General features: G+C 32.3%; 1 protein-coding gene across 2 annotated transcripts in view; it reads right to left on the bottom strand.

Annotated features, from left to right (window-relative positions):
• LOC148606843 (tectonic-2-like) overlaps positions 1-12,461 on the bottom strand; it is a 49,755-nt gene that overhangs the window by 871 nt on the left and 36,423 nt on the right. For both annotated transcript variants that reach the window (XM_088546343.1, XM_088546344.1), the window contains exons 13-19: positions 11,695-11,942; positions 9,000-9,829; positions 7,969-8,082; positions 5,221-5,338; positions 3,251-3,355; positions 2,190-2,369; positions 331-474 (exon numbers count right to left, since the gene is read on the bottom strand). In XM_088546343.1, the coding sequence (XP_088402469.1) occupies positions 331-474; positions 2,190-2,369; positions 3,251-3,355; positions 5,221-5,338; positions 7,969-8,082; positions 9,000-9,829; positions 11,695-11,942 (1,739 nt within the window). The remainder of the gene's footprint in view (positions 1-330; positions 475-2,189; positions 2,370-3,250; positions 3,356-5,220; positions 5,339-7,968; positions 8,083-8,999; positions 9,830-11,694; positions 11,943-12,461) is intronic.

The following is a 12,461-nucleotide window of genomic DNA, read 5'->3' as shown; positions in this document are numbered from 1 at the left end:
GTAATAATACTGAATACAGACATAATCTTTCAAAGTTTACAAAAATTGGCAAAATCAGAAGTAAATATACAGTAAAAAAAGAATCGTAATGGTAAAATCCAGATTTGAAATAGTGAGAAAAAAAAATCACAACTATAATCAATGTCCGTAAAAAAAGATTCTGTTTTTCTTATCATTCATTTCTAACAGTATACTTTAAGACACTTAATAGATATAAAATGAGTTACAAATTTCAAAACATTAAGTTACTGAAGACTGATTTGTTTACCATATGTTTATCTTGTGGCACTCACTAGAGAATAAATAATATTGTTAAAAATGACCACTGACCTAATTTTAGGTTCTGGAGTATTAGCAGGTACTTTAATAAATCTAACTGAAGCTGAAACTTGAAAGGGTTCCACATAATTTGTGTCAGAACAGCGAGAAGATGTACTTGAAGTACATAACAGCGTCCAAGTTGACTTGGTATAACTTAAAAAAAAAAAGAATATATCATAGGTTAACACTCACTCATTTCTAGTAAGAGCAGAAAGCTCTAAAACATGCACATACAGGTTACTGCGGTGCAAAATGATGAAATTGAGTATTAATTGTCCATAAGTAATACCTAACAGAAAGAATGCGAAAAATGTTTTTAAGTTAAAACAATGTCATAAACATTTTAAAATCTTAATAAATACATTCAAACCTCAAAGTGTTGAACTCGGAACTAATTTGACAGTCCCTGCAAAAACTCCCATACTCCAATACAAGTTTACCTCTAATGACTTGAACTAAGACGAATAGTAATCTCAGATAACTCGAAGTTACCAATTAGTCCCCTAAATAGGTATTTGATATAAATTAACTCGGATGTCTCAAAGTGAACTAATTAAAATGAACACCGATTGCTTTATTACACACAATGACCATAATTTGTTTTTACAACATTTAGCATGCTGTATGTAATTAATCGTTGACACCTTCATGACCTTATTTGTGTATTTGATTGATACAAAAAAGCTTGTGTTGTAAAAAAAAAACAATTTGAATAATTACACATAAGAAATCATCGGATATTTGATAATGATAAGAGAATGATGGTAAATTTTCTTTGTTGGAATTTAATTAATGCACAAAACAAATGATAATAACTAATGTATTATTATGACTACGTTCATTCGCTGAAATTTATTTGTTGTAATGTACTTCTCTGACGTCACTCTCGATATTGAGTTATTCAAAGCAACCAGTAATGTGGACATGACATTTTCGATGTAGAAAAAAATAATTAAATAAGAATTTCCCTTTCACCATTCAATGTTGCTAAGAATTTATAATATAATTAAAACACAACATACAAAAATTATCTTCTAATATGATAAAGAAGACACCATGAAATACACTAATAAAGTGAAGCATATGTATACATGTATGTACAAGCAACACAACATTTGTATATCATTAAAATAGCACAAAAAAATCTCGATTGACTTGACAACTGTAGCAGAAGTGGATTAAAGGTGCTGATAATGTTTAATTAATGAAACTGTCATATCAAAAATAAAGTTGTCCATTTTTCTTCAGTCCCAAACTCAGTTCAAAGCCTTAAAAAAGTTGCATGTCTGTCTGTCCCTCAACAGTGACAGATAACAGAGATGATAACTTTGGAAGTTAGAAAAGTTCTATTTCAAATTTTGCTGTAGTTATTGAGTATGGTAAAATATAGATTAAATTCCAATTTCAGAGTGATAAGATTTAATGTCCCCAACAATTTTTTATTTTTGATGAATTGGTTATCTTTCTTTGAATTAAAAATAATTGTGAAAGTTCTTTCTAGAAAAAGTTAAAATTTCATATTCAGTTCATTTTTCCCTGCCAATATTTTTTCATTTCATTTGGGGTGTTCGAGAGTCTAGATAAAGTTTAAATGTCATTTTTAGTCCTTTATTTTCTGAGCAAATTTTTTTCTGAATGATCTACCTTGGATTATAAAAAGATGAAATTATTTAGTTTTTAATTAATTTTGTGTTATTTTTCTTGGAATTCTGAAAATCTTTTGAATTTGATTTGTTGTTTCTACATGATTTGTAATTCAGCATGTGCCCATGGTTACTGAATATAACATCATTTAATGTTCCATAAAACGCCCTATTTTTAAGTAATGGTATGAATATTTGTTGATTTACTTTAATGGAGGTGATTACCTGATAGAAGCACCAATAATTTCTTTAGTTGGTACATCGTTAGCCTTTCCAGACTCTCCATATATCACATCTAGATTGATACCACTGATTATATCAGTACAGTATCCAGCAAACCTCCATGATAAAACAGTCTCATTATCAGCCTGCAGACTATTGGTACAAGTAGGACTAAGGTCCTCTCTGCAACATAAGTAATACTAAAATCTTGTGATGTTTATAGTGGAAACATGTCTGCAGGAGAACATCATTTTGATAATTTATAAGTATTGAATTTTCTGACTCAATTTTGTACCCTTCGGAGATGAAATATGAAGAAGGATCATTTCCACTTAATAGCCATTATTATAACTGATCACGTTACTGTGAAAGAACTATTGTTCGTGGGGTACCAATTTTCCTGGTTTTCGTGGGTAGGCTAAACCAAGAAATTTGGTTCCCAACGAAAAGGAGATTTCCATTGATGTGTATATTGAAAAACTCAATACAACGGATGCAAGAATTCACAAACTTGTGTTTCTTTCCTTATCCACGAAAATTGGTATCTACGAATTAAAGTACTTTCACTGTATCATAAGATATAATAACCATACAGTCTATTAACAGTTCTGTATTATTAGATTTTGCTATTTGTCAGAAATATTGATTACAATTAATATTCACAAGTGTTTATTTTAGCAATTTTCAAAGTTTAATGACTGAAATCATATTTTCATTCCCTATTTTTGTGCTAAAAAAAACAGGGTGCAGCATGTTAAAACTGCTGATGTCCAATCCCTGAACAGTGGAGCCAATGCAGTGTACACTATATAAAAGCTTTATACAACTCTGATTTTTTTAAATTAGGATATATACTTGAAAACTTTGTCAAAAAAAAAATCATAATATACTGTTAGATTTATCAAATCCAAGAACTCAAAAATTCACAATGAAAACAGCACTGCATGTATACCATAATACAGCACTGCAAGTATACCATAAAACAGCACTGCATGTCTACCATAATACAGCACTGCAAGTATACCATTTTGTTCATTCCAAATTGAGGAGTATTAAAATTTCACCTTAAAACTTCTACCCACTGAGACAGGCCATAGGGATTGTTGTTACCATAACGACCAATTCTCTCTGCTACCATCAAGTTATCAAGACGATTGATTAACAATTTGCTGAAAAAAAAATTTGATATACATTTGTAATATCAAAAGGCATCAATTATAATTACTAATAGGGTAATTAATTGGAAAGAAAGAATGACCAAAATATGATCATGAGTTCTGAAGAACGCCTAGATTTAACAAGTGTGTGGAACTTTCCGAACTTGTGCGTTTTCGGCAAGAGTGATCATACTTTGGTTATTCATGATAACAAATTGATTATTCTATCTCCATTATTTGTGGCTATTTTCAACATAAATTTAAAATTGTGTGAATGGTGGATTGATATTTCGTTTTAGCGAGAGAAAGTGTCAGAGTGAAATTACTCAATTTATTTCACAGTGTGAATTATCGAAAATTTTTATTTTACACTTGGAACATAATATTTTTTCTTGGTAAAAGTATTACAAATGTTTTTGAATGCAGACATTTACTAATAATTTATATGATAATTTTTTAGATACATTCTGAAAATGCAGAATCTATATAATAAATGCAATTGATTAAAATACAGATACTTGAACATTTTAAGTATTTTTAAAACTTCAAAAATATAATTACTGGTAACACTGAAGTTGCATGCATTGTCCTATTAAGTATACCCCAACTCATACAGGAAGTTACATGCACTGTCCTATTAAGTACACCCCAACTCATACAGGACAGCAACTAAAATCACTTACAACTTTTACCCGATCTACATAAAGCCACATACCATATTTAAAATCAATTCATCCAGTGAATCCATGATTTTTGTGATGGAAATTTTCTCTATTATTTCATATAGCAAAAAATGGCAAAGACCAAAGAAACATGAAGTTGACATTGGACACCAACCCAAATGACTCACAAGGCATGTTCCATCTATTAGAAAACCATACAACAAATTTGAAATCAATCCATGCGTTGGTAACTGAGATTTTTGTGTCAAAATCCGGAAACAGTAAAAAAATGCCGATCATTGACCAACGACCATTTTCCAATATTCCAACATAAAAATTTGTCAACCTTTATAAATTACAGTGCAAGGTTTTATTAGTGTATAAACATCCTGACTACCAGTCTCCTAATTGTTTATTGGAAATTAATTGACAGGTGTGTGTCAATTTTAGCCAATGTGCAGCCACCTGTGACTGTGATTTACCTGTAACTGATTAGTTGACTGCATAATTGAATTAACGGTGCACATGCAGCCCCAATGCATATATGAATTATTTGAAGTAACTCTGAGAATTTTCATACATTTAGTAGTTGATTAATTAAGAAAAGCACATGGAACTGAAACTATGAATCAGTCATAGTTTGTAATTATTAATTCCTTGATAGAATCTTTATAACACATTTAAATCAATATTCAGAATTTGTTCATGATTTTCTTGTATAGATAATCAACGTTTGTTTCATCACTCTGAAGTTTTCAGCTATTTGCCTATCTGATGAAAAAGTCTGAGAGATACAATGTTTCGTTTACATGTTAGAACCTCCACGTGTGGTCGAAACCGAACTTGTCCACTCGCTCTAATATTTTGTTAAAGACAGAGTATGAGATGAAATGACACAATTTCCAATTTTATTTTAAAATAACTACATAAAAAGTTTTTTTAAATTATTTTTGGTATGAGCATGTAAAAGACTGACACGAACGTCTGCAGAAGTTTGATAAAATGTCTGGCATGGGCTGTCAAAATTTCCGGACCCTTGCAAACAATAGTTGAATGGGACTATAGATTTCATTAAGAATAATGCAGTTATTTAAATTATTACATAAAAACCAAGTTGCAAAGTACAAAAACAACACCAACAGAGCATACAATTATACAAACATAAATGTTTGTGGTCTTAACACAATATAACATGTATCTGAAAGGTTATCATACTTGAGACCTGTGCAGTTGGCTAGATCAGCAGTACCAATATATATGTTACAACTTGTGAATGTATCTCTACCAAATGGGATCTCTTTTCTTCCTGCATTGGAACACAGACCATCAAAACCTAAAAATAATGTAAAAATAATAGATTAATACACAATAAGAGATGACAACGCAGCTGAAAGTAAAACATTTAGTAATACTGGTACATATGGACCATTCTTCTAATGTTGTGTGTTTAATGGTGATTTTTATTACCTCGCTCAAATTTTGTCAATTTAAGATATTTTTCCCCAATTTCCAAGTTATTTACTATGTTACATTATGATACTTAGTTGCAATGTTGACACTGTGAAGTCAGCCTAATATTTTGACCTACACTTAGAGATCGATGGTAAAGAAAAACTATTGACCAAACTTTACAACAAGCATGTTGCCTTTTCAATCAGAATTGTCAACTTTCCTTTTCATCTGTGGCTTGCCTGAATATAGCTTAAATATTGCTGCTCGGGTGTTAAACCCCAACAATCAATCAATCATTTCATCTGTGGCAACATCTTTCAGCACCTGCATGTGGAATTTTCATATCACAACTCATACATTATGCAAGAGCTTGCCAAAACTACGCAGACTTTTTGTATCGCGCTAGAACTCTAACAAATAGACTTTTTTGTGTTGTGCTAGACTTCTTATAATTAGGCTTCTGGAACTGGGTTATGTTGCTACAAGATTGAAGTCATCACTACAAAGTTTCATGGTCGTTATCAGGAACTCGTTGATCATTACAGTGTATCCATCTGCAACATGAAAACTAATTTATTCAACATGTCGTAGTTTCCTTTCCCCTTTTGTCTGCCCCAGACTTGACTTTTCATGAGCAACTCAGTGGGTGTTCTAGAAAAGCAGAGGACACTTACCCTACCAGTGCACTAGGTCCATGCTCGCAGTTTTTAGTGGAATACGAGCTCATTTACTTTTGTTACTTTGTATGTATTATTTTAGTTACTTTATGTTTGTTGTTGCATTTGTCTGTTTTCCATGTCTAGCCTTTGTCCCTGGATTACATTCTTTTTATTACCTCTATAACCTTGGTTCCCTTGATTATTATCTGTAAGGTTTAGCCAAATTCTGACATTGGGTAATATGTCCAGAATATTGAAATATCTATCTGTAATCATATTATCCTTTTAATCTGTTTAGCCGATGGAATCTTGGTTCCCTTGATAACTCTTTCAGTTTCTATGTGTAATCTATTTTATTTGGTTCGCTTCATTTTGTATGAAGATTGTCTTGCTTCATGTGTTTACATTTAGGCCATTTGTTTTTGGTTTTTGAGGTGTTTGAATCATCCCACTGCTGATGGTTCAGTACTTTTTGGCAATATCCAGTTACTTCAAAAATTTACTCAGACAAAATATTTATTTTTATATTACGAACTAGACACTCTGAAGAGCATAAATCCCACACATGGAAAAATCAGATATTTGGTGGGCTAAAAGTAAATCATTTATAGAGGTCTATACTTACAACATCCATGCACAATTTGCTAGACCTTGCTCAAGTAATTGCAAGGATAAAACCCCAAAATGTGTTTCCCTAGGGAGTTTTTAGGGCAACAAAGAGTGGCTTTGGCCACCCAATAAGCCACCTGAGCAGCATGTTATGTTCATCATTTCAAAAGGGCTTCGAGGTCAACAATCCAAAAATGGTGAAAAAAATGGTAAGTAACATTTCAGAGGAGTTGACATTAAAATAATCAGATTCCTAAAAAGCTGCTGACAGCAATCTTTTTTGATCAAGCAGAACCAAAAGTGAATTATTTGTAGAGACCCTCCTGCATAGTTTAGTTAGATATTACTAGAGAAGTAGATATGTCAAAATTATAAGCAGCTGAAGCCATAAAAAAAAAATCAAAAGTATCTTAGACACCCTATGCACACACATTTGCACTCTTCTAAAAACCTATACCCGATTAAAAATTTGTCCCGAATAACGAATTTCTGTGAAACCAATCCAATACAGGATTTTAATGCTAATTACCATTCAAAGTTTAAGGAAATAAGTGGAAAAATGGAAGCAATATCCTGGGAACAAACCTAAACTATTGATTTTTAAGTCCCCCTCCCAATAGAGTGGTCATCTTGACACATTTCAGGGAAAATCTTTCCCGTAATTTCATGCTAGTTGCTACAAACCATTCTCCTTAGATTTAAGATAATTTGTAGATAGGCAGAAACATTGTCCAGGGTACATGCCTAAATGATTGATTTTTTACCAAGTCCCCTCCCAAAAAAGTAGCCCCTTTAACAAATTTCTGTAGAAAATCAATATTATCCAAAATTTCATTGCTACTAACCATTCACCTAAGTTTGAAGGAAAGTGGTAAAAAATGGAGGCACTATCCAGGCAACAAGAAGTTGTGACAGATGGATGAACGGCTGGGTGAAAAAACATCGTGTGGGGTATAATTATATAATTTGTAGGGGCACAGATGTCAACAGCCATTAATAGCTTCACATCATTTGCTTTCTGTGGAACTATTTTGGTTTACAGATTGATACATTTCCAGCAAATTATATAGGAAGAAAAAAAATCCTCCATTTTACATCTGTACTTATTTTTTAGTGTAACTGAATAGTAGAGCAGTTAAGTTAGCCCCCAGTAGCATCATATTAAATTAGAAATCCAAAATTGAATTGATCAAATAATAACTACAGATATTATTTCCATATCATTTCCACATTTGAATCATACCTGTATCCCAAACAGCCATCTGTCTACTAGAATTAGAGTTAATGTACAGGAAGGTACCATCCGTCTCATTTCTTGTTACCATACCACTAATCATAGGTTTATCTATGTCATAGCCTGATGAATAACAATTTGATGAGCATTTTGTTGATATTAATTATTCCATTAAATGTGTCTAATCTTTTCTTTGTTTAGTATAAAAGTATAATTGCTTATGTAGAGTATGTTTCATGGACAATTAGAATTCACATGTGAATAGAACTTACAATCAATCATTGTTTTCTTATAAATATTTATTTACTCTTCTATATCTATTTCTTTCCCTATTTTGACAACATCGCCTGTTTGACATCATTGCCTTTTTGACAACATTGCCTGTTTAAAATCTGAGATTAAGCGTTCATTGAAGATTAAACTTGACAATTTAAAGTCTCTATTTTTGTTTAAATGTAATTATTTAACAGTACATCATTAGCCTACTTACCTGGCTGAAGATTTATGTACACATTTAATAATAATACATTAATTCAGGTTGCACTTTTATAAACAATTCTTGTATACTTTTTTTTCTATAAGAATCAGGCAGTGGGTGAAAAGTGGTATGATTGATTGATTGATTGATTGTTGGGGTTTAACGTCCGAGCAGCAATATTTCAAAGAACCCAACATTTTGAAATAATACTTGACTATTTGCACTATAGGAATCATGGAAAAAGTCAAGATTTTCCATATCATTTTCAGAAATTGAGTTATAAATTCATTGAACTGCACAAAAAGTGAACATATCATGGGCAGGTAACTATGTTAAGAACCTCATTTTTCAAACAATCTATCGAAAAATTTCTAAGAAAATCCAGTGATGCAGAGATCAAATAATGGTCTTTTCCAATTGAGAAAGGAGTTAAAAGAAATTGTATTGTCAGATCAGTGGGATTTTGTAATTACATGTTTCTAATTTTTCCCATTTTGCCTGATTTTTATTAAAAAAACTCACACTAACAAAATAATTTTCATTTTCACACCATTAAACATACCTGGTTTCCCTGATCTGGAAAAAGAAGTCCAAACATTGTAGTAATTGTCCTGGGTGACATTTGGCTGCCCACTAAAACTATGAAGAAATGATGCTTTGTATTTCTGTGTAACTACAATAGGTGCCGTGTTCGTTGAAAGAGGGATGTCAGCAAGAAAAACAGATGCATTTAGTTTCATTATATTTGGTCCAGCCCAGTAAAAATTGTATCGAACTTCCAAGACAGCATTTTCACAAGTGCTTCCATTTATAGTAGGAGGACTTGGTAGTGTATATTGGTCGTTAAATGGGCATCTATTTGGAAGGATTTCTTGAGTGATGCTATCATCAAAACCAGAACAAGGAGCAGCTTCACTATTCTCACGACCGCAAACATCTTGTGGACATCCTGCTGGAAAGACATAATTAAACAAAGACCTTGTAGAAGGCTGAGGTTTCGTGGTAGTTGACTTAATATACGATGAAGCATCAGTTACACAATAATAATTAACAACAGTTTCAGCAACAGTCTGGTTAGATGGATTCCCCATGACAGAAAATGAACTTGGGCAAGAAGGATTGGTGGTTGTTGAAGATATCAAGTAAGTCAAAGCATTAAATGAACTATCCTCTGAACACATCTGTTGTGTAATTTCAAATGAACAGTCACTATCTACATCTCTGAGGTACTGTAAAGGAGCAGAAGTGGCACATTGACCTGACAGTATACGCTGGGGAAGGGAGACAACCCCTTGCCTTGGTAACCCTGAAAATGTTTTCATGGAAAGAACTTTTTCATCCACAGAATAACCAGTAGTTGTTGCTGTAAGATCCACCCTGTTCTCTGTTTCTCTGGAAGAAAAAGCAAAGTTTAGCTAAGTTAATGTTAATAGCAATTAATACACTAAAGATACCGAAGAATAATCTTTAATTGCCTGGCTAGGTCTTAAAGTCAAATGTTTAAAAACTACTTAAAAAAACTTACTTATGATGCTGTACAGCTAGCACTCCACAGTACTGTAGAACTGCCTAATTTCGGTCTTGTAATCTGATGCTTTATAACATTTATCACTTTAAAAAATTGTCAAGCATCTGTAAATCTATATATCTAGAAATAGCTCAAGCCAAGGCCTTCAGGATGCAGCAAAAATTTTCTGGAAAAAAATTACCCACAGCAAATAGGGTTACCATAGAAACCATGCAAAAATATGTGAAAATTTGCAAAAAAGTTCATGAAATCAGGTTTAAAAATATCAAATTTCCCACAAAATATCTTTAATTTTTATTTCATAACTTGAAACTGTCCAAACTTTTTCTTTCGAAAACCCCATCCTTATATGGGCATCGCTGGTTAGATTTTGAGCTATTTCACTTTGTAATCCACTTATTCAATTTAGCACGGTAAAAAATTGACTTACTTTCACTTTCACAATTTAGTCAAACTGTCATTGAAAAAAAGCCCCTTCAACATTGAAAAGTCCCCTTTTTCAAAAAATGTTTTATCAACAATATATTCTTCATTTTTAATCACTATAGCAACCACCAGTTTCCATTAATGTCATTTTTCATCCCTAGCCAAAAGTGTGAAACTAAACTAAACTATGGAGTGCTGGCACATTGGACATAAAACTATTAATTTCCATATTTAACTACATAAATTATTGTTATAGAGCCTTATTGTAACAAAAAGAATTATGCACATAATCTATACAAGGACATCAAGGAGGTTTAACTTTGTACCATAATGCCCTATTTTTAATTTGTTTTCAAAATCATTACATAATTATATGAATGGCACCAAAATAATCCTCGACACTGGCACTTGGTTTGCATCTAAATTAGTTCTTTTGATTATTTTTTTTCTTTTATAGGCTTAATTCACATCGCACGGGTAAGTGATGAAAAATTTATAATTTCCTGCCACATGCCGGGAAATCAAAATGTCGCGTTAAGACTCCCACGCTCACCATGTTTACAGTTGTTATTCATATTGTTGATCAATTAAATACTTGTTGATTTACGATTGTTATTCATATTTTAAAAGATTAGTTGGTAGTGTATCAACTAATCATAATGGTAGTGATATTGATGGTGCAATGACTTGATGACTGGAGGGGAGGTCCTTGATTATGGGAGAATTTAGGGTTATATTTTTTATGGTTTTATTCATGGGAGAAACATATTCTAGCTCATTTCTCTCTGGGATTAAAGGATTTTTCCACACTCGATAGTTAAATTTTAGATTTTAATCCACTCGATAAAGCTTGTGGGTTAAAATCTAAAATTGAACTATCTTGAGTAGAGAAATCCTGTAATCCCCTCAATACTAAAGAAGAATTTATATTTATCCATCTTTTGTCAAGCATTCTGAAGAATGCACTTCACTCAAAGTTGTTCATTTAAACTAATATTCTTCAACGATAATCCAAGTATCTGAAGGAATTTAGTGTCTGTCCAGTACTACTTTTTGACTCGGGTCAAAGGTGTAAGAGGTATTAGGCCATCTGGCCGTATATGGGGAGGAATCTTCACATTTTTTTCAGGATTTGCCAACAGTAGAAAGGGAATTGCCTTGTCTGGGTGGTACCTATGTGTTTATACATAAGTTTATTCAGGAGAATTTTGTCACATGATGAGAGTGGTGGTCCCCAGGGCGGACTGTATCATGGGAGCTGCACTGTGACTGACTGGTACGTTAAAATTATACTGTGACTTACTGGTATGTAAAACCAACTTTATTTGTTTTTTTCTGATTAAATCCTTGTTTTGTCCTAATGTTAGATTCAGTTGTGTAGAAAAACCCAAGTAATGAGTTGTATTCACTGGTGACACACATAAGGGGGAACCAATCCTCTTTACTGAAGTGCTTTGATTTACACATGTATTCTGGAATGGCTGCCTCCTGACCTCCCTCCAGGTAAGGTGTACAGTGACTGAATGTCTGCTGCTCTGATGATGTACAGTCCTGTAAACATTCAAACAGTCATTATAGCTCGTCATATAAAAACTACAATAGACAAAAAGAATTAAAAGGTATTAATACCAGATTATCCCAAACTGTTTTTTGCATATCTTTTGAATGTTCTTGTCATTTTAATGCTAGAAATTAATTATTTCATGTGAAATTATTTGATTTGTTATTTTCATACCAGGGTTGAGGTAACTGAGATCGGTAATTAAAATTATATACTTTGTTGGAAGTAACTGCAAAGTATTTGTAATTGAAGGAATTTTCAATTGTGGCAGGGTAAAAAAAAGTTGTCACATAATTACAACAGGTTTGATGATTAAATGTATATAATATTATGAAATAGGAAAGGACTGAGGAATTGGAATATCTGACAAATTAAAGATGTGAAATACTTCCAGTGGAAAATTCTTTTTTAAAATAACATGTGGTTATGAATTGCAAAAAATGTGAGTAGCTAAGGATTAATCGGTTTTTTATTGCATCACATTGAGATAGTAGGGATTTAAGTAAAGA

The sequence above is a fragment of the Perna viridis genome, chromosome 9 (assembly GCF_037379345.1).
Source record: "Perna viridis isolate PV_CMFRI_1.1 ecotype Kerala chromosome 9, ASM3737934v1, whole genome shotgun sequence".
In the NCBI taxonomy this organism is placed as follows: Eukaryota; Metazoa; Mollusca; class Bivalvia; order Mytilida; family Mytilidae; genus Perna; species Perna viridis.
This window is presented reverse-complemented; position numbering and strand designations above follow the sequence as displayed.